A 23,333-nucleotide genomic window follows, 5' to 3' on the forward strand; every position below is an offset into this window, starting at 1 on the left:
TTTTTAAAAAAATTGACACTTTTTGTAATTACAAATTTAACCCTTTGTAAAACTATAAATATACACCCCCCTCTCTTCTTCATTTCTTCACTCATCTCTCATTTCTCAATCTCAATTCAAGTTAAATCATGCCGCGTAATTCTAGAGTGCGCTCATATGTTTGGGAACACTTTGAGGTAGTAGAAGAAAATGAAGAAGTTCAGAAAGTAAAGTACAAGAACTATGGTCAAGTCTTAAATTTTCGTCCAAAGTGTGGCACATGCAGTTTAAGGAGGTATATGAAGAGTTGTCTTGAGCGTCCTCCATAAATTAGTATTTAAGTTGATTTGAGACACTTTGTGTTATTTTAAAATTATTTGACGTATTTATGCTCAATGTTTTAGTTTGTTAGATTAATTTGAAATATTATTATGCATGAAAATTTAATTTTACTCTTTTTTCGTTAATTTACTTGTAAACCTTTCAATTTGTAAGTTTGAATTTTGAAATAAATGTAGCACTTGCAATTTATAAGTGCAATTTTTTTCATCTTCATTGTATTCTTTATATTTTTACTTTATATTAATATAACTTACAATAGATATACAAAATTAAAAATTACACTAACCCGGCCCCTTGTACCCGTAACCCGTACGGTTCATTTTTTACCCGGATAAACCCGAATCCGTTAAACCCGATAAGTCCCAACCCGTAACCGGCCCGGACCCCAACCCGTACGATTACTAATTTTTCCTACCCAGCCTGACCCGGCCCCACCCGTTAGACACCCTTAAGTGCATAGCACAATATTTGGTCATTATTAGTTAAACGAACCGAGAATCCCCATCCAAACTACATGGATCTGTGAAAATTGGAATGGGATGGATACAGGGTTACCCATTGAAACCAAAATAATTACCCCGATCTACCTATACAAAATAATTACGCAATCCTACCCATATAACGTTTAAGTACATATATAGATATACATATACATATATATATATATATATATATATATATATATATAAAACTATATACTCTATTATAGTATACTCTTACAGTGTATTATGATACAATAGTGGTATATTGTTGGGTAACTGTATTTTAATTTAAATTTTGCTGAAAAATAGCTTATTATTATGGTATACTCTATTATAGTATACTCTTACAGTATATTGTGATACAATAGTGGTATATTGTTGGGTAACTGTATTTTAATTTAAATTTTGCTGAAAAATAGCTTATTATTATGGTATATTGTTTCGGATATATGTATATATTACAATATATTATTGCAGTATAACTATATACTCTTACAATATATTGTGATATCGTAGCGGTATACTATTGGATAAATGTGTTTTTATTCACGTTTCAGCTGAAATATTAAGATACTGCAGCGGTATATCGTTTTGTTAGTATACTGTAACAATATTCCGTTGGAAAAAACTGTATACCAAAATGGTATATAGTAAATCATTTTGGTATACCGTGATAATTCTTCTTTGCCAGTTCAACTCAACTTTAACCCAAATTCAATCTCGATGATTCCAATCGGGTATATATTATATACTGATAGGGTAGCACAGATGACTTAATCACTTCTTCTTAAAAATACTCCTCAATCCTCTATATTATCCACATGGTATATATCACATACTCACAGAGTACAATAGAGGATTAGTTCGTTACTTCAAAAAGGAGCTTTGTCTTATATGATACCAAACTTATATATAGATATACCATTTTGCTATACAGTACAAATTAGTCTCCCTCGCAAGTTTAACTTAATTTCAACCAAAATTTCACAACTTTAATGCAAAATCTCCATCAACTTGTCCCAAGCTTTAGCCACAACCCCTAATCAACAACAACAACAACCTAGTAAAATTCCACAAGTGGGGTCTGGGGAGGGTAGTATGTACGCAGACCTTACCCCTACCCCGAAGGCATAGAGAGACTATTTCGGAAAGACCCTCGGCTCAAGATAATAAGAAAAACAAAAGGAGAGAATATTAGTTTCACCACAAAGATCATAGGAAAAATAGGAACATAAATTACAGAAGAAAAATACAAGGTAGAAATGATGGCTAGTAAATAGATCTTGCACCGAAAAGAGAAAGTATTAAGACATGGCAATGCCCCTAGTTATTTTAGACTAAAACCTTATCATACTAGGCTCACAATGGTACAAAGTAACGCGAGACTCAACTACCCTACAACCGTAATACTCGACCTCCACAACTTCTTATCAAGTGTCATGTCCTCGGAAATCTGAAGTTTCGCCATATCATGCCTGATCACTTCTCCCCAATACTTCTTAGGCCTCCGTCTACATCTTCTCGTGCCCTCCACAACCAGCCGCTCACACCTCCTTACTGGAGCATCTGGGCTTCTCCTCATTACATGCCCGAACCATCTGCCGCGCTTCCCACATCTTGTCATCAATGGGAGCCACATGTACCTTCTCCCGAATATTATCATTTCTAATCTTGTCCATCCTAGTGTGCCTGCACACGCACCTCAACATCCCCATTTCTGTTACTTTCATCTTTTGGATATGTGAGTTCTTAACAGGCCAACACTCATCCCCATACATCATAGCCGGTCTAACCACCGTTTTATAGAACTTGCCTTTGAGTATCGTCGGCACTCTCTTATCACACAAAACTCCGGATGCTAACCTCCATTTCATCCATTCTACCCCGATACGGTGTGTGACATCTTCATCGATCTCCCCTTCCCCGTGGATAACCGACCCAAGGTACTTAAAGCTATCTCTACTTGGAATAATCTGTGATTCAAGCCTCATCCACGCCCACTTCCCCCGGCTCAGTGCTGAAAATACACTCCAAGTATTCTGTCTTCGTTCTGCTCAGCTTGAAACCTTTCGACTCAAGAGTGTGTCTCCAAACTTCCAGTCTCTCGTTAACATCGGTTCGTGACTCATCAATCAGAACTATGTCATCAGCAAATAGCATGCACCATGGCACCTCCCCTTGGATATGGTTTGTTAACGCATACATCACCAGGGCGAATAAGAACGGACTGATCGCAGAGCCTTGGTGTAACCCCATTTCAACCGGAAAATGCTCAGAGTCGCCTCCTACCATCCTAACACGAGCCTTAGCCCCATCATACATGTCCCTAATCGCCATAATATAGGGAACCGACACACCTTTTGCCTCCAAGCATCTCCAGAGAACTTCTCTAGGAACCTTGTCATACGCTTTCTTTAGGTCAATAAACACCATGTGCAGATCCTTCTTTCTCTCCCTGTACAGCTCCACCAACCTCCTAACAAGATGTATAGCTTCTGTGGTTGAACGACCCGGCATGAACCCGAACTGGTTGTCTGATATAGACACTGTCATCCTCACCCTCGCTTCAACGACCCTCTCCCATACTTTCATGGTATGACTCAGTAATTTGATACCCCTATAATTGTTACAACTCTGGATATCACCTTTGTTCTTATACAATGGAACCACCGTGCTCCACCTCCACTCATCCGGCATCCTCTTTGCCTTAAAAATAACATTAAACAACCCAGTTAACCGCTCCAAACCTGCTCTCCCTACACACTTCTAAAATTCCACTGGAATTTCGTCTAGTCCGGTTGCTCTGCCTCTACTCATCTTATGCATAGCCCCCACGACCTTCTCAACCTTGATACGCCTGCAATGCCCGAGGTCACGGTGACTCTCAGAATGCTCCAATTCGCCTAGCACAATATCTCGATCCCCTTTTTCGTTCAGAAGTTTATGGAAGTAAGTCTGCCATTTCCTCTTAATCTGGGCATATTCCATCAGTATCCTACCATCTTCGTCTTTGATGCATCGTACTTGGTCCAAATCCCGAGCCTTCCTCTCTCTCAACTTGGCCAGCCGAAATAACTTCTTCTCCCCGCCCTTTTCCCCTAGTTCCTCATACATACGACCATAAGCCGCAGTCTTTGCCTCTGTGACTGACAGTTTAGCTTCCTTCCTAGCTACCTTATATCTCTCCATGCACTCTCGCCTATCCTCTTCACTTATGCTCCCCACTAACTTCAGGTATGCCACCTTCTTCACGTTCAATTTACCTTGGACCACTGCATTCCACCACCAGTCTCCTTTATGCTTATCAGAGACACCGGTCGAGACCCCTAACACCTCTCTTGCAGATGCCTTTATACAGTCTGTTGTTGCTGACCACATAGTGTTTGCGTCCCCACTGCTCCTCCAAGCTCCCATAGCCGACAACCGCCACTCCAACTCTTGGGCTTTATCCTTAGTTAGGGCTCCCCATCTGATTCTCGGTGATCCCCGAGTAGAGCGTTTCCTCCTCTCTAACCTAATACCAACGTCTATCACCAAAAGTCTATGCTGCATCGCAAGTGTCTCTCTCGGAATCACCTTGCAATCCTTGCACAACCCGCTGTCACACCTCTTAAGGAGGAGATAGTCAATTTGAGTCTTTGCTACCACATTTTGAAAAGTAACCAAATGCTTTTTCCTCTTCGGAAATCTCGAGTTCGCAATCACCAACTCGAAAGCCTTAGCAAAGTCCAACAACGTGGTACCTCCTCCGTTCCTCTCCCCAAAACAAAATCCTCCATACACCTTGCCATAACCACCTGCGCTCTCCCCAATATGACCATTGAAATCCCCTCCTATGAATAGCTTCTCGGCAGGCGGAACCTGGCGCACAATCTCATCTATCCCCTCCCAGAAGCGTTGTTTAACCTCTTCATCTAGGCCCGCATGCGGCGCATAGGCGCTGATGACGTTCAGGGTGTACTCTCCAACCACCAACTTAATAACCATCAATCTATCATTCACTCGTCTAATTTCGACCACAGACTATCTAAGTTCCCTATCCACCAAGATACCCACTCCATTCTTACCTCTCTCGACTTCTGAGTACCAAAGTTTATACCCATCCACATCCTTCGCACTCGACCCTACCCACCTTGTCTCCTGGACATACACTATGTTGACCCTCCTCTTCTGGAGAATCTTCGCCAACTCTATAGACTTACCCGTCATTGTACCTACGTTCTATGACCCGATTCTTAACCTATAGGCACCCCTGTTCCCTTTACCTCCCTTGCCTCCCGACCCACCCCCTAACCCCTTCGCTACCTCCCACCCCACCCCCAGAGGACATGACCTTACTCGACCATACCAGACCACCGCCACTATACCTACGACAAACTAAAGGGAATCACTAACATTCACACAAATCAACGGGCAAGATAGGCAAAGACAGGCTACAACTATAAGTGCACTAATACAATGGATAAACTAATAGGAACTATGATTGCAACATCTTAACTAACACAATAAAGGGGAAAATGAAAAACGGGAGGTACCAACTCCCGCGAGTAGAACCTGGGAATTGTCTTGGTATATACGACGAAGTTGCGTCCACCTAGCACGTTCGCATCCAACTCCTGCCGACCCTTGTCGGGGTTGTTCCTTTTGCTTGCACACGCGCGTCCCGCTCACCGATAATAGCTAGAGTCCCTAACCTGAAATACACACAAAACACCACGAAGACAAACAGAGAAGGGGGATTGTCACCGCTACTGTCGCACCTCCTTTTTGCCGCGCCCGCGGGGCGCATGGGGAGTTTACTCCAATTAAAGGACAGTCGAAACGGGATTTGTTTATTTGTTTCAGAGTCGCCACCTGGGAATTTTGAGGCGTCCCAAGTCACCAATTATAATCCCTGAATCGAGGAGAATATGACTCTGTTTATTTTTCTGCGAACCAAAAATCCTGAGTAAGGAATTCTGTTAATCCGGAAGAAGGTGTTAGGCATTTCCGAATTCCGTGGTTCTAGCACGGTCGCTTAACTGTTTTTATTATTGGCTTAATCATCTTGATTTTATTAAATATATTTATGTTATCTGATTTTACTACCGCTTATACTTATCGTGATTAAGGACCCTTCTTCGAATCGAATTACGCGTACGTATATTCGTGTTACAAATTTAAAATGCGGAATTGTGTCACGCGTACGTATACACAATATTTTTTGATAATATTTTAAACAATCATTTTTTTTCAAGATTGTGTTTAATCAAGGATATTTATTTTTTATTGAATAGTGAACCGTACATCTCGGGTTTTTATGAAATTGATTTAACGCCTTTGGAGAAATCCTTTATTAAATATTCGTTCGAAATTGCGCGTACGCATAATCCGAATTTTTGCTTTTAAAAATATAATCAGAGTACGCGAACGTATCCCTAATTGCGCAAAATATTTGCAATGATGTTAGAGATTTTTCCACAAATTGTTTGTTTATATGAAAATACTGAGAAATTCATACTCAAGGGGTGTCTTTAAATTCTTTTAAAAGAAATTCACAAATTTGAATATTGCCCGTTGACTATAATTTCCGAGTATTAATTATGTTCATCCCAAGACTATTCAAACTCTCAATGAAAGGATAAAAATATGATTAATGCTATTTTTGACAATTATAAAACGTATATACGCTAAAGAATGAATTGTATATAAAACTGAAAATAAATTATAAAGGAAAGAATATTTTCAAAAACTTTTATTATTATTAATTAGTGCAAATTCTATTCTAATTACCATTGATATAAAGTTTTGCAATTTGTATCTTACTCTTATATACTTGTTTTGATCCAATAGGCGAAATTAACTTAATTAATTATGCCTATGATTGAGTTATATATATAATCAAACCCATTTGATTCTAGATCTATATGAATTATTACAACCATTAACTTTCACATCGTATAAGTTCATAAACCCTTTTATTATTAAGAAAGAGAACAAGTCTAATTGACTAAATAAAATGAATATTGCATACAATATTACTTACCATATTTGACATCATAAACATAATGGATTATACTAACTCGTCTTTCAAATGTGGATTATGAACACAACCAATGTTATGCCAAAAGATAGCTAATTGCAATCAATCATCATCTAGCTTTAAACAACAATTAATTATCTAACAAAATAAACTGATAGCATATTTTCCTTGATATTTCCATATTATGCTATACCTATCTAACAATACCGCAAAAAAATGTAAATAAAGCCAACTTTCTGCAGGCTTCCTATTTACACAACTCATAGATAACTAAACTAATGAAATTTGACATGAATAACATTATTACAAAGTTTTATATGAATTTCAAAAATAAAACAGTTAACTTGTAGCCATCGAGTCGAACTCACTACTGGTTAACCAACATGAAACCAAAGCTGAAATTTTCAACTAAAGAACTCAAATGAGTAGAAGACAGTATTACAATTCAAACTCTATTTATTTGTCATGTTGAATCTCTTTCCAACATAAAATTTAAAAGACATGTACCTGAAAATGAAGGTAGGAGGAGTAAATTTCAGCAGTAGCAGCAATAACAAAATCAGTAGAATATACCAATAACACAACAAGCCTGAACAAGACCCGTTGACCCAGATGAACAGTGACAGAGACTTAAGGAAATTTCAGATTTTCTGAATAACATTCACAGGCAAACAACGGACAGATTCCAGAAAGAATGCATTTCATATTTCAGTTTCTTTCTGTTGTGGATTCCTTATTTCTGATTTTTCTGTTTCAGATTGTGTGTGTGTGTGAATGTTCTCTTTTCTATTTCTCTTTCTGTTTTCTTCCTCTCTTTCCTTTTTAAACAAAATCTGAGTTCTTTTCCTTTTTTTTTTCAGAATCTTAATCCTAAAAATCTCTTCCTTCTCCTTTTCTTTTTCTTTCTTAAAATCTTCTCTAACTCTCTTTCTCTGAAAAACTGCCTTTATTTTCTGAAAAGAACTCCCCCTCAACTGTCTGTCCAGCTCCTGTATTTATACAGGGCTGGTCCTAGGCAATTTAAGTGCTTCTTGGACCCCCTTCTTCTTTTAAAATCAAAAGTTCCATTAAAAACTGCTTTTACTACTTTAAATCCCATTAAGTGAACTTTTTTCCTGATTTCCAGCATTCCATTATCCCTTGTTCCCCATTAGTATCATTAACTAATAGTCACTAACATTACCTTATAATATACTAGTACTAACACCCTGTTTTTACTGTTTCATTCCCATAAGTGCCCCTGAAATCTTAATGTTATTACTGAAAAATCAGAACCTTCAGCAAAACATATTCTAAAATCTGTACAGACTCAGTTATCTTTCTGATTTACAGCTAAATCAATCCTATTAACCTCCTAAACACAATTGTATTTGACCAACTTTTGTAAACTGGAATTCAAACTGGACATTACAACACTGAATTCAGAACTAACATCATAACAGCATATTTCTGAAATTATCAAAATCATTCAGACTGGACTTAACATTAAACCAAAATCAAACACACACAGGATCATTGTCAATGCTGACAATGCCCTGAAACTTTTAATGTTCAGACAATAACATATACAACATACATTTGAATTCACTGATTCACAGACAATCATGATTTAATTGACGAGCATTAATCAATTGACTATTTACAACATTTGTCAATAACTAGTCTAAAATAGAAGCAGACTGTTTAAGTCAACATTTTCAGAAATGAAAAAATTCGTAATATAACTAATCGACGAACTTAATCGAGTCGATTACACATATTGTAAATAACCGCAACCAACAGAAACAATTTACATTCGGATCAAATAGACAGAAATGACAGAATTGATGAAAAATTAACACGCTATTAATACGGACAACAATACACGTAGAATACACAAAAATAAATAGAAAAAATACCTCTGAACTTTAATTAAATTCTGACTCGAACTCAACTTGGATTTCGGATTTTTTGTTTGAAATCAAACTGACCTTAGTCGAAGTATTTTCCACTGAAAATACTTCGACTAAGGTCGATTAAACCTCAATCTTCATCATAATCTGAACCGAATCCGGAAGTTTGGTATTTTTTAGGGTTCTTGAAGGCTCGATTTGGGATCTAATCATTTCTGGTTAGATTCGAGAGAAACCAAGTACGACACAAGGGTGAGGGAAGCCTAGGGGTTATTTGGTGTCACTTTGGAACAGATCTGGGTAATTTTTGTTTGACTCGAATCTTCAAAAGAAGATTCGAGAAGCTCTGAAGTGATTCGAGCCAAACTATCTTCAGATCCATAACAAGGGTTGTTAGGGGAAGCCATGGTGTTAATTTGGAGTTGATTGGTTCAAGTCTGAACTTGGCTCGAATCTTCAAATGAAGATTCGAGAACCTCCAGGGAGATTCGAACCAAGCAGGTAACATATACGGATAGAGGGTGTTCAGAGGGTTCTGGGGTGTCAAGGTGGTGACCGACGGCGTTGATGCCGCCGGGTTTCAGGCGGTGGAATCCTAAGGCGGCTAGGGTTAGGAGTGGGGGGTCTGGGGGACGATGATGAACAGTGTAGGAGGGGGGGTGTTCAGTTGGGGGCCGAGTAAGGCTTGGGGACTTATATAGGGGTGGGGTGGGTTAGTATCGTCCGTTGGATCAAGTAGAATGGATGGCTAGGATCAATCCACTTAACCAAACGACATCGTTTGGTTTAAGTTGGGGAAAGGGGTCAACCCGGGGGTGAAATGGATCGGGTCTCGGTGAGTTTTTTAGGCCGTAGGATCAGGATGGATGAACGGTTCAGATTTGATTGCCCTAAACGTCGTCGTTCCTTTTGTGAAGGGGCTGAACTGGACCGTTTGATTGACATGAATCAACGGCCCAGATTAAAAATCCAGAAGCGACGTCGTTTGGTCTGGTCTAAATTGGACCGGACAGGGGATGTTGGATTGGGCTGTTGGGGTAATTGGGCCTAGATTTAAATCTAGGTCCGATTTTTTATTCCTTTTTCAACTAATTTATTTTTCTAATTTAAATTTCAATTTTAATTATAAAACAATTTTAACTTCACAAAAATATATTGATTAATCTATAACAACTATTTAACACATAGTCAAAACATTAATCACACAGTAACACATTTAAAAATAGAACGAATGCATATTTTTTTGTGATTTTATTTAAATTATCCCTTAAATGCGTACTTAAATCCTAGATATACATGAAACATGTATTTTTTCATTTTATTATGATAAAATAAACATTTACGGACATAACACAAATATTTAACACCACGCAAATTCAAAAAATTACATAGTAAAAGAAATTTATTTTATTTTTGATTTATTTTAGGAGTAGTTTTCGTAAGGCAAAAATTACGTGCTCACAGCTGCCCCTCTTTGTGCGGAAACTTGAAGAGTTTTCGTACAAAGATAAAGTGAGCGGACACGAGCGATTTTTGCCCGTTCGAATACTCCGTGGGAAGCATTTTTTGAAAGATTTGACCGAACCTCTGCTTCAAAGGTTTCCTACATATCCTTGGCTATAAAGGAATCAGGTCAATGTAGTTCGGGAATTTTTGGGTAGCTGGGACTACCGTGGTACTGTGATGTTACTGCTGCTTCATGCTGTTTTTACTGCTTGCTGACCTCCTTATTACACCTTACTTTAAAGGAAATACAAAATTAGACTAGACTATGGTACATGAATTATAAAAATCTTATCTAGATCATGCCCTTGCGTTTCTTGTTGTCTTGATATCTTGGTGACTCTTGGGCATTTGGCTTATTCCGTATTCCTTTTGGAACTCTTGTTGTTTCTTGCTGGGGATTCTGTTGGACTTCTCTGTTTTATTGATTCTAAGTGTGCTCCTTTATCATATGAGCGGGCTTTTGATTTCAACACTTCAATTGTATTCCCTCGTTCTTCAGGTGGGTGTCTTGACTGCTTTAATTCTTTGTCCTCATTCTCCAGGTGGAAGCCTGACTTCTTCTTTTCTTTATCCTCGTTCTCCAGGTGGACGCCTGATTTCTTCAATTCTTTGTCCTCATTCTCCAGGTGGACGCCTGACTTCTTCTTTTCTCATCCTCATTCTCCAGGTGGACGCCTGACTTCTTCAATTCTTTGTCCTTATTCTCCAGGTGGACGCCTGACTTCTTCTTTTTCTCATCCTCATTTTCCAGGTGGACGCCTGACTTCTTCAATTCTTTGTCCTTATTCTCCAGGTGGACGCCTGACTTCTTCTTTTCTCATCCTCATTTTCCAGGTGGACGCCTGACTTCTTCAATTCTTTGTCCTCATTTTCCAGGTGGACGCCTGACTTCTTCAATTCTTTGTCCTTATTCTCCAGGTGGACGCCTGACTTCTTCTTTTCTCATCCTCATTTTCCAGGTGGACGCCTGACTTCTTCAATTCTTTGTCCTCATTTTCCAGGTGGACGCCTGACTTCTTCTTTTCTCATCCTCATTCTCCAGGTGGACGCCTGACTTCTTCAATTCTTTGTCCTCATTTTCCAGGTGGACGCCTGACTTCTTCTTTTCTCATCCTCATTCTCCAGGTGGACGCCTGACTTCTTCAATTCTTTGTCCTCATTTTCCAGGTGGACGCCTGACTTCTTCAATTCTTTGTCCTTATTCTCCAGGTGGACGCCTGACTTCTTCTTTTCTCATCCTCATTTTCCAGGTGGACGCCTGACTTCTTCAATTCTTTGTCCTCATTTTCCAGGTGGACGCCTGACTTCTTCTTTTCTCATCCTCATTCTCCAGGTGGACGCCTGACTTCTTCAATTCTTTGTCCTCATTTTCCAGGTGGACGCCTGACTTCTTCTTTTCTCATCCTCATTCTCCAGGTGGACGCCTGACTTCTTCAATTCTTTGTCCTCATTTTCCAGGTGGACGCAGGGTGGCTGGTTGTGGTATTCTCGCCGATGGTGATGTTTCTCTTCGTCTTTCTTTATTGCCTTGGAATGATTGAAAAGACTGTTTTGTCTTTGTAATTGATCCTTGACTATATGATTTCCCTCTGTGTGTTTTCCTTCAAAATCTTTCAACTGTAATCATGTGCTTCTTTTGACTTTGCTGGTCCTCTTTTGATTTCATCTTTCTTACACCCGTACTTTTATCTCCCATCTTTCGTGGCTGTATTTTGTAACCTTGAATCTTGGTAGTATACCTTGACATTCTTTCTTATTTGTTTAGAATAAAATTTATCTCAAAGCTTGGAGAAAGTAAGATTATTAGTAGCGAAATACGCTGATTTCGACAATTATAGAATGAAAAGAAAAATCCAATTTTTGGATGACTGTTGGAAAAGGAATAAAAGACTTATCTGATTGGAATTACTGGCACCAATGATCAGGGTATGCATTTCGGATTAATCAACCCAGTCTTTTAATCAATCTCCTTTCAATTGTCTCAAGGAGTTTTCATTGATCAATTTTCCTCATTTTTCACTTCTCTACTTCCCTTTCGCCTTATGGTGCCTGCGAAGGTTTTCACCAATAAGACTCTCTCATTTTACTTTTCTCTCAACTTCCGTCGCCTTATGGTGCCCGTGTGGGTTTTCACCTATAAGACTCTCTCATTTTTGCTTTCTTTCCTTGTTTGTACCACTTCATTTTCTTGCATCAGCATTTTTCTAAGATTGATCGAAAGGTCTTTTTGGTATAAGGTTAGGAATGGAAAAGGTATTAAAAGCTAAATAGCTGTGGTATGGGTTTAAAATTACAACTCTTGGAATCTTTTCTTATTTCCAATACAATTCCTGCCCCAGTTTCTTGAATGGGGTCTCTTGATATTTCTTTTCCGTGCACATTGTGCACGTCGTGCACCCTATGACCGAGCCGTGAGGCGCCTACGTATCCTTCTTTGAGGAATCAGGTCAAACGTAGTTCACTCCATAATAGTGAAGATTTTTTATTTTTTTATTTTATTGATTCCAAGAGAGGTTAGGAAAGAAACAAGTATGGCTCAAAGGGGAAGCAAATGGTATAGTGTTTGGACAGCAGAATAAATTGCCTTTGTCATTTCAATCTTTGAAATAGTGCTAAATACAAACATTCAAAAGTTATGCATAATATCTCTTTACCGCGTCAGAATTGATCGCCATATCTATGCATTTGCCTTCAATATCTGTTAAACATAGTGCACCATTCGATAATACTCTGGTCACAATGAATGGTCCTTGCCAATTCGGAGCAAATTTGCCTTTTGCTTCAACCTGATGTGGAAGAATGCGTTTCAGCACATGCTGACCTACTTCGAACTTCCGGGGACGCACCTTTTTGTTGTATGCTCTTTCTATTCTTCTTTGATATAATTGACCATGGCATACTGCGGTCAATTATTTTTCATCAATCAAATTTAACTGTTCTAGACGGGTTTTGACCCATTCATCATCATCAATCTTTGCTTCGGCAATGATCCGAAGGGAAGGAATCTCAATTTCTGCAGGAATTACTGCTTCGGTGCCGTATACCAACAAATAAGGAGTTGCTCCTACTGAAGTGCGAACAGTAGTGCGGTATCCCAATAATGCAAAGGGTAATTTTTCATGCCATTGTTTTGAACCTTCTACCATTTTCCGCAGTATCTTCTTTATGTTTTTGTTGGCTGCTTCTACTGCTCCATTCGCCTTGGGCCGATATGGGGTAGAGTTACGATGTGTAATCTTAAACTGTTGACATACTTCTTTCATTAAGTTGCTGTTAAGATTAGCACCGTTATCCGTGATGATCACCTTCGGGATTCCGAATCGACATATGATATTTGAGTGGACAAAATCGACCACAGCTTTCTTGGTCACTGATTTGAATGTCTTGGCCTCAACCCATTTGGTAAAATAATCAATAGCTACCAGAATGAATCTGTGTCCATTGGATGCTGCCGGTTCAATTGGTCCGATCACATCCATGCCCCAAGCAACGAAAGGCCATGGTGCCGACATTGTGTGCAACTCGGATGGTGGAGAATGAATCAAATCTCCGTGTATTTGGCATTGATGACATTTGCGTACAAAACTGATACAATCTCTCTCCATGGTAAGCCAATAGTAACCAGCCCGTAGGATCTTCTTTGCCAACACATATCCACTCATGTGGGGTCCACAAACTCCTGAATGTATTTCAGCCATGACAATTGTAGCTTGTCTGGCATCTATGCATCTTAATAATCCAAGATCTGGTGTTCTTTTATACAAAACTCCTCCGCTCAAGAAGAATCCATTTGCTAATCGCCTGATGGTCCTCTTTTGATCTCCTGTGGCTTGTGCGGGATATATGCTCATCCTGATATATTCCTTGATGTCGTGGAACCATGGTTCTCCATCAAATTCTTTTTCAACCATATTGCAATAAGCGTGCTGATTGTGGATTTGAATATGTATTGGATCCACATAAGCTTTGTCTGGATGGTGCAACATTGATGCTAGAGTAGCCAATGCATCAGCAACTTCATTATGGATTCTTGGAATATGTTGGAATTCCACTGATTGAAACCGCTGACAAAGATCATGTAGACATTGTCGGTATGGTATGAGCTTCAAATCTCGGGTTTCCCATTCTCCTTGAATTTGATGTATCAAAAGATCCGAATCTCCCATGACTAAGATTTCTCGGATACCCATGTCTGCAGCTAGCCTTAACCCCAAAATGCAAGCTTCATATTCAGCCATATTATTGGTGCAATAAAATCGCAATTGAGCCGTAACAGGATAGTGACGCCCTGTTTCAGAAATGATTACAGCTCCTATTCCGACTCCTTTCATGTTGGCGGCTCCATCAAAGAAAAGTTTCCAGCCAGGTTTTTCGATTTGTTCCACCTCGTCGATATGCATTGTTTCTTCATCAGGAAAATAAGTCTTCAACGGCTCATATTCCTCATCGACCGGGTTTTCGGCTAAATGATCGGCCAGTGCTTGAGCCTTCATTGCAGTTCTAGTCACATAGATGATGTCGAATTCCGTGAGCAATATCTGCCACTTTGCAAGTCTTCCCGTTGGCATAGGCTTTTGAAAAATGTATTTCAAGGGATCCAAACGAGAAATGAGGTAAGTAGTGTAGGATGACAAATAGTGTTTTAATTTTTGAGCTACCCATGTTAGGGCGCAACATGTCTTTTCCAGATGAGTATACTTAACCTCATAAGCTGTGAACTTCTTGCTAAGGTAGTAGATGGCCTGTTCTTTTCTGCCAGTGAGGTCATGCTGCCCCAATACACAACCAAATGAATTTTCCAAAACCGTCAAGTAAAGAATCAAAGGTCTTCCTGGCTCTGGCGGGACCAACACGGGTGGGTTTGATAAGTACCCTTTTATTTTATCGAACGCTTCCTGACACTCATCGGTCCATTTGATTGCAGCATCCTTTTTTAACAATTTGAAAATTGGCTCGCAGGTTGTTGTGAGCTGAGCAATAAACCTACTGATATAATTTAACCTTCCCAACAAACTCATTACTTCAGTTTTGTTTCTTGGGGGTGGCAGTTCTTGGATGGCTTTGATCTTTGATGGGTCTAGCTCGATGCCTCGTCGACTGACTATGAATCCCAGCAATTTTCCAGATGGAACTCCGAATGCGCACTTGGCAGGGTTAAGCTTGAGGTTGTACCTGCGAAGTCTTAAGAAGAACTTCCTCAAATCCCCAACGTGGTTGGTCTGATGCTTTGATTTTATGATTACATCATCCACGTATACCTCAATTTCCTTGTGTATCATATCATGAAACACTGTGGTCATTGCTCTCATATAGGTTGCTCCGGCGTTCTTCAAACCGAATGGCATTACCCTGTAGCAATAAGTTCCCCATGGTGTGATGAATGCCGTCTTTTCTGCATCTTCTTCATCCATTAGAATTTGATGATATCCGGCATAACAGTCCACGAAAGATCCTATATCATGCTTGGCACAATTGTCGATCAAGATATGGATATTGGGTAATGGGAAATTATCCTTTGGACTTGCTTTGTTGAGATTGCGATAGTCGACGCATACTCTAATTTTGCCGTCTTTCTTTGGCACAGGAACGATATTAGCTAACCAAACAGGATATCGAGTGACTCGAATGACCTTTGCTTCCAATTGTTTGGTGATTTCTTCTTTAATTCTCACACTCATATCAGGCTTGAATTTTCTCAACCTCTGCTTGACAGGAGGCACTGTTGGATCGGTGGGTAATTTGTGGACCACTAAATCAGTGCTCAAGCCCGGCATGTCGTCATACGACCATGCAAAAATATCTTTGAATTCTATGAGTGCTTTAATTAACTCCTCTCGGATTTTTGGCTCGAGATGGACACTTATTTTAGTTTCTCGGACATTACTCGTGTCCCCTATATTGACATCCTCGGTATCATTCAAGTTAGGTTTGATTTTTTCCTCAAAGTGAATTAACTCTTTACTAATCTCTTCAAAAACCTCATCTTCATCATATTCTGATTCATAATCACAATATGTTTCTTGAATTAATATTTCGGAATCAGATTGATTTTTAAGACTGGGCTGAAGATTCCTCATGCATGCCATATCACTAGAGCCAGCATAAAAAGAACTGTACAAAAAAGAAGAAAAAGAAAAGAAAGCTATTAGGAATGATAATAAAAAGGAAACTGCTTTTTATTGGATAATGAAAGATAACAAGGTTTTGCACACTTCAAACCGACTGTAAGATAAACTTTGGGATTACAACCTTGAAATAACCCAAACAAACTGAAAGAAAATCAAAATAAACTACCAAGACTCCTTTCGAATTGGGATAGGAGTGGCTTCCCAATTATTGAGCTTTGTTTTCGGTCCAACGAATTGAACTTCTGCATTGCTACACTCTTCTCTGCTTTCCAACATATTCACATCACCAAACAATTTCTCGAACCTTTCAATTAATTCCTCCTCAGGATTGATCCGGGATTTAGGAATTGTTGTTACCGGGCGATTTTTAGCGCCGGTATTGACAAAAGACTTCGACAGCTGTGGTACTGGTTTTGGAAGAACCCATGCTTGGTGTTTCAACTTCCTGGCCTTTATCACGTCATTGGTGGTAGGTGTGAACCCTAAACCGAATGTTCCCCAGTTCTCGGGGAGAGATACTGGTTGTACAATTCCTTGCAAAGATAAGCCCAGACCTTTGCCGGGTATAAAGCCATTCTTCAGCATTTCATAAGCTACCATGACTGATGTAGAGGACACCTTTGGATTCGCAAGGTATTTTCCTTCTGGAATTTTCTCTACCGACACTGTGTCTGATACTTGGTATACCCATGGTCCTTGGTCAATTTCTGCTCCCTCGACTGGTACAATGGTGCTGTTGTGAGCATTTAAATTTTCTTCTCCATGCACGACTATTTCTTGATGGTCCCATTCAAACTTGACAACCTGATGTAATGTTGACGGGACTGCTTTAGCAGCATGGATCCATGGTCGACCCAACAACAAGTTGTAAGAAACAGTCATGTCCAAAACTTGGAATTCCATTGTGAATTCAACTGGCCCTATAGTTAGTTCCAACACTATGTCGCCAAATGAATCTCTACTTCCACCGTCAAATCCTCGTACGCAGATACTGTTCTTTTGAATCCTCTCCTCTTTAATTTTTAATTTGTTTAAAGTGGAGAGAGGGCATATGTTTGCACTGGACCCATTGTCGACCAATACCCGGGTTACTACGGAGTTTTCACATTTCACGGTGAGGTAAAGAGCTCTGTTGTGCTCGGTACCTTCCACAGGTAATTCATCATCAGCAAATGTAATCCTGTTCGTCTCCAAAGATTCTGTTGGCTATTTTGCCCAAATGATTTACAGAGATCTTTTCAGGAACATGAGCTTCATTCAGGATTTTCATCAATGCCAGACGGTGTTCCTCTGAATGGATCAGTAATGACAACAATGAAATTTGAGCGGGGGTCTTCTTTAATTGATCCACAACAGAATAATCATGGAGCTTCATTTTTCTTAAAAACTCCTCCGCCTCTTCTTCCGTCACAGCTTTCTTCGTGGGCATTGGATTGTTTTTAGTTTTTCTCAGCTCTTCGGGAGTAAAACATCTTCCCGAACGAGTCAAGCCTTGTACCTCACACACTTCTTCCTTGATTTCTTTGCCTTTGTACATTACGGTCACCCGTTCATAGTTCCATGGGATGGCTTTGTTGTTGATGATTGGCAGCTGAATTACAGGTGCAATAATAACTCGATCTGTACGTGCTCCTTCCACAATTACGACGGGTTTGTTAGCAACCCCTGGTACTATCACCTTTGTCCTCTCTTGTTTTGCGGCAACTTTGTTCGATGATCCCTCATCGACTATCATAGACGGTTCACCACCATTCTTGTTATGCTTAGACACCGGCTTCTTCCTCCATTAACTGCTTATCTGGCTTGGTTTCATGAGACTTGATCATCATGACAGTTTGTGACGGCTTCTTTGTCTCCCCATTAGCTTGTATGATTTCTATCATGTTAGCCTCTTGATGGGCTGGCATTGGATTTCTATTGATATTTGGAGCTTCGGGGTTTTGAACCTCGATTTTATTAGTATCAATCAGCTCTTGTATTGCATTTTTCAAATGCCAACATTTCTCCGTATCATGGCCTGGTGCACCGGAGCAATATTCACAGCTAATGGTGTAATCCAGATTCTTTGGAGGAGGATTGGGTAGTTTGGATTGTATTGGTCTCAGCATGTCTAGCTGTCTCAGCCTGTGGAACAGACTAGTGTAAGACTCTCCCAATGGAGTGTAAGTTTTCTTTTTCTGTTCCCTTTCTCCCCTGAATGCTGGCCTAGGCCTGAAACCTGGTCCGGGATAGGCTCGTGGGTAAGTATTTGGTGTGACAGGAGCACGCCAATTGGTGTGAACAGGTGGCTGATTGTATGCTTGAGCATGGTTAATGGCAAAATGAGGCTCTGAAGAGTGATAGTAGTGTTGGGATGAATCATGGTGGTAAGCTGATTGGCGAGGTCGTTGTTGATTATAGTAAAGCGGTGAACCTCTGGGTCCCGGCCAAATTCCTGAATCAACTACGGTTGCCTCCTCCCTCTTCTTTCTTCCGATTCCTCCTACCCCGCCTTGAATAGCTTGAGTAGTTGCCTTAATTGCTGAATAGCTCATGATTTTATTTGTCTTGAGGCCTTCTTCCACCATACCTCCCATCTTCACTACCTCGTTGAATGATTTTCCAACCGCTGAAACCAAGTGGGCGTAGTAAGTTGGTTCCAAGGCTTGGAGGAAGTAGTCTACCATTTCGCTCTCCTTCATAGGAGGATCCACTCTTGCCGCCTGTTCTCTCCACCGAAAACCATACTCTCTGAAACTTTCATTGTGTTTCTTCTCAAATTTGGTCAAAGATAATCGATCTGGGATGATTTCCAGATTGTATTGGAAATGGTATGCGAATGCCTGTGCCAGGTCATCCCAGGTGTACCATCTTCCATGGTCTTGGCGTGTATACCACTCCAAAGCTGATCCGCTTAGACTTTGACTGAAGTAAGCCATCAATAATTCATCCTTTCCCCCAGCTCCTCGCATCTTGCTACAGAAACCCCTTAGGTGGGCTACTGGGTCGCCGTGCCCGCTGTATAGGTCAAATTTGGGCATCTTGAAGCCAAATGGCAATTGTACATTAGGGAATAAGCATAAATCTTTGTAGGCTACACTGACTTGCCCACCTAATCCTCGCATGTCTCGGAACGACTGTTCTAGACTTTTGACCTTCCTGAACATCTCTTCTTGTTCAGCATTTTTGGCTGGCTTGTTAATTTCGGTTGGGAGATCAAACTGAGGAGCAGGTGAATTGATTTCGGAGGCTTTGAAGGTGGGCTCCGGGGGGTAATATTGGTTGTCTTGGGCCTGAAATGTAGGCTCACTAGGAGATTTGTGAAATGTAGCAGGGGGAGGTGCTACAAAAACAGGAGTCATAGGTGGAGGAAGGTACGGAACTGGTTTTGGAGGTGGAGACTGTGGTGTCTGAGAGGTGGTGCCTCGGTAGTGCTGATAAATGGGGAAACTTGGGGATAATTCAGTGGTGATATTATCCTGAGTTTGGATTATTGATGGAGCAGGGTTATTTGGGTAAGATGGGGGCAACTGTCCTGTAGACCAAGCTTGATACATTTCTGCCATTTGCTGCTTGAGCTTAAGCATTTCTTCTTTCATTTTCCCGACATCCATCTCTTCTATCTCCATACTTGTGTCAACATCTGGGATAGACATACTTTCGGGTATTGGTCCTTTTGATCTTGTGTGATAGTGATAATATGCCAGTATACTCTTTAGAGAAACTAACTGGTTGAATTCTGAAAATGAACAAACTTGTTAGTTTCGAGAGTTTAACACATATATAATCACACGTTGAGATGCAATGCTCCTAGACAAATAATCCCTTTCTATTATGCATTCGCTCGGTTGCTTGTATCGTCCCAGCTTTTGAAATTTTTTATTGTTATTCACTTTTATTTATTACAGATATCTTTATCGTGGTGGTCGACTCATAGAGATTGCCTATGTATTATGTCAAACATAAATCAGACCTTGCGTAGTTCGGACCAAAGTCAATCATGTTTATTTATTACACAAAGATGGAATTACATTCGAAAACTTTAAGAAAATAGCTTGAAACACACACACTTAAATCAGAATAAAAGATACAATTCATAACATCTCACAAAATGCCCCACTTTCCACTTTTGTTCTCTAATATTGGATTATCTGCTCAATGTGGGGCTTGACCTGGATGGCCTCCCAGCGTACGATACATCCTTTCCAACTCTATTGCTAGATGACGAGCAAAAGTGGGCGCATGCTCTGTAAACCTTTCATAATCCATTCCTTGGCAGTTTACATAACTTTGAGATGTGAAGACTGCCAAGTCGTGGACTTGTGCCCTGAAACCTTGGAGACGTTGGTCTTGGTCTTGCAATTGCTGCTGACGAGTGGTGGCTATGTCTCTGACACGGTTTTCACGATCTAAAGCTGATTCTAATAGAGCTCGGAGTCTGGCCTGCTCTAATCTTGCTTGTGATCTTTCCCTGTCGAGGTCTGCTTGTTGGTATTCTCTGTTGCATCTTCTTGCCTCTTCTAGTTGTGCACGAAGCTGGTCTTCTGATCGCATCCAATAGTCTTTTTCCTTCTTGAATTGAGCCTTGTCTTTTTCGGATTGCCTATCCTGGCGTTCCTTGTTAGATCTGGCTTCTTCATTTAATTGTTGGATCCTTTCTTTTGCTTTGCTCAATGCCCTTTCGTTTTCTGCAAGAATGGAGTCAAAATCTTGCATTTTTTCGAAGAGATTGGCGATGGTTTTTTGATCTTTCCAGCTTCTCTTTGGCGTTTCAGAGACTTCTTTTCATTTTTTGGAATCGAGCATGAAGATTTTCATTCTCACAAGCTAGACTCTTTTTCTCGCCTTTGGCTTCTTGTTCTTGCAAATCTTTCTCCAAACTGAGGCTTCTTAGATTTTCTTTTAGGGCATGGATAGTGGCTTTGTACCCTTTTTCTTTTTCTCCCCAGATTAACCGTTCTTGGATTTTATCATTGAAATTTTGAACATGGGGTCTTTTTGTTGGCCTTTTTAGCTCAGGTTCCGGTACATCATCCACGCGGGACCGCTTTTCGAACCACCTTGCATATCCAGGATTTATCTCACCCTTGGTAGCGTCTAGGACTTGAGTATCACTTTTCAAGTATCGGCACCCATTCCACATCTGCTGAAGTAGAGCTTCGGGAATAGTGGCTTCTGGGTGTAATTCGATTACTTGCATACTCAAATCTTCCTCATCAGGAACTATTTGATATCTCCCTAGTTGTCTTAGGACTCTTAGTGGTGCATATGGCTGAATGCTTCTCAATCCCAATAGTAGTAGATAACTATTTGAGGTTGACATATGTATTACTTCTCTCATCGGGAGCCATCCCAGAGTCCATTCAATTTGATTTGCCGTTAAAGCCTTTAGATGAGATACCCATGCTTCTATCCCTTCTGGAGCTTGGTAATTTTTTGTTCTTTCCTCATAGCTCTCGATGCAATTAGCTCTGTTCGACCCATACTGTATGATCTTGGGTTGTTGTTGGAGATGTTCAATCACCCACATTTGCAACAAAATTTTGCATCCTTCGAAAACCTTCGCCCCTGATTTGCATAAAGTCAAAGCCCGATAAATATCTGACAGAATGATGGGGACAAGGGTGTGATTTTCTTTAGTGGTGAGGATTTGCACAATTTTTGCGGTGCGAATATCAATTGTTCGCTCTTTATTTGGGAAGACCATGACTCCTAGAAAAGCCACCATGAAAGCAAATCGTCGGTGTATCTGCCAAGTGTCTTTGTTTTGCTTATTAGTAAGGCCTTTCTCATGAATTTCGAACCCATCTGACTTTCCAAATCTGGAATACAAAAAGTTGAAGGAACAACATCCATTGATGACATTGCTTTTCCTGATTTGACTGCTGATGTTCAGAAGACCGAAGAATCGATGTATTGAAGGAGCCTTTGTGAATATCAAGCTTTGATTTCTTAAACTTCCGTCAAAACCAACATAGCCAGCTACCTCCTCTAATGTAGGAGTAAGCTCAAAGTCAGAGAAACGAAAAACATTGTGTACAGGGTCCCAGAAAGTTACTAATGCCGTAATCAGATCATCCCGAGGCTTAACTTTCATAATGTCCGTGAGATTTCCCAAATGCTTGACGACCCATTTTTGACCGTCTTCGCCTAAATCATACCACCACATTTGAAGCTGACATAAAAATTCCTCCGTACTTGTGGATGAGGGGCTTTGTGTAGTGCTCATTTTGTATCTGAAATTTAATTTTAATAAAGTCAAAATTTATACTAAAATCATTTTCGAAATTTTTTCTTTTATTTTTAAAAAAAATTAAAACTATATTTTTCGAAAATTTTAAGGCAACTCATTTTATTCCTTGCTTCTTACCATGATTTTATTTAAACTGGTCAACAAGCATGTTCGAGGCAAATGAATGCACAAGTAGCAAGTAGGATGCATCATGATGGTCTTTTAATTTTGGGTTCACCTGTCCTAGACAGACCCAACCCCTGTGTTGAGTCTCCAAGGGCAAATGCATATGATGCAAATATTCGTTCCTACTAGGGATCCGGTACATGGCTGAGTTATTCTAAGTGTAAAACCTTAGGTTGATTGTTCTAAACCTGGCTTACCCAAACGGACAGTTTGAGCCGAAGCGGGGGCAACGTACCGGGAGCACGAAAGTCTGCCCGGCCTAGTTACTTGTCCCAACTCCGTCTTATTTGGTATGACTTTAACAGAAAGGTGGGTCACGCGCACGTGTACACCATAAATTCAGAAGACTCAGAAAGAAGGGGGTTTCGTAGCAGTTGTATATATTCACAATTCAAATAATATTAAAGCGGTAAAAAAAACATTTAGCATATTAGCATATAAACAGTTGAAAATTATATAGTAAGTAAGCCAATAAAACAGATATTTTAAGCTCGAATTCTTTAAACCCTGAACCAATGGTTCTGGGTTAAGATAACACAAAGTCCCCAGCAGAGTCGCCAGAGCTGTCGCACCTCCTTTTTGCCG

The 23,333-nt window shown here is 40.0% G+C and overlaps 1 protein-coding gene across 1 annotated transcript; it reads right to left on the bottom strand.

Moving 5' to 3' along the window:
• Positions 1-3,569: 3,569 nt before the first annotated feature.
• LOC138889903 (uncharacterized) lies at positions 3,570-4,790 on the bottom strand. The gene has a single exon (XM_070173247.1). The coding sequence runs from the start codon at positions 4,788-4,790 to the stop codon at positions 3,570-3,572; it is 1,221 nt and encodes a 406-aa protein (XP_070029348.1).
• Positions 4,791-23,333: the final 18,543 nt, after the last annotated feature.

The sequence above is a fragment of the Nicotiana sylvestris genome, chromosome 4 (assembly GCF_000393655.2).
Source record: "Nicotiana sylvestris chromosome 4, ASM39365v2, whole genome shotgun sequence".
Lineage (NCBI taxonomy): Eukaryota > Viridiplantae > Streptophyta > Magnoliopsida > Solanales > Solanaceae > Nicotiana > Nicotiana sylvestris.

Coding starts and splice junctions, on each gene's coding strand:
- LOC138889903 (XM_070173247.1), bottom strand. CDS start 4,790: ATGGTTATTAAGTTGGTGGTTGGAGAGTACACCCTGAACGTCATCAGC.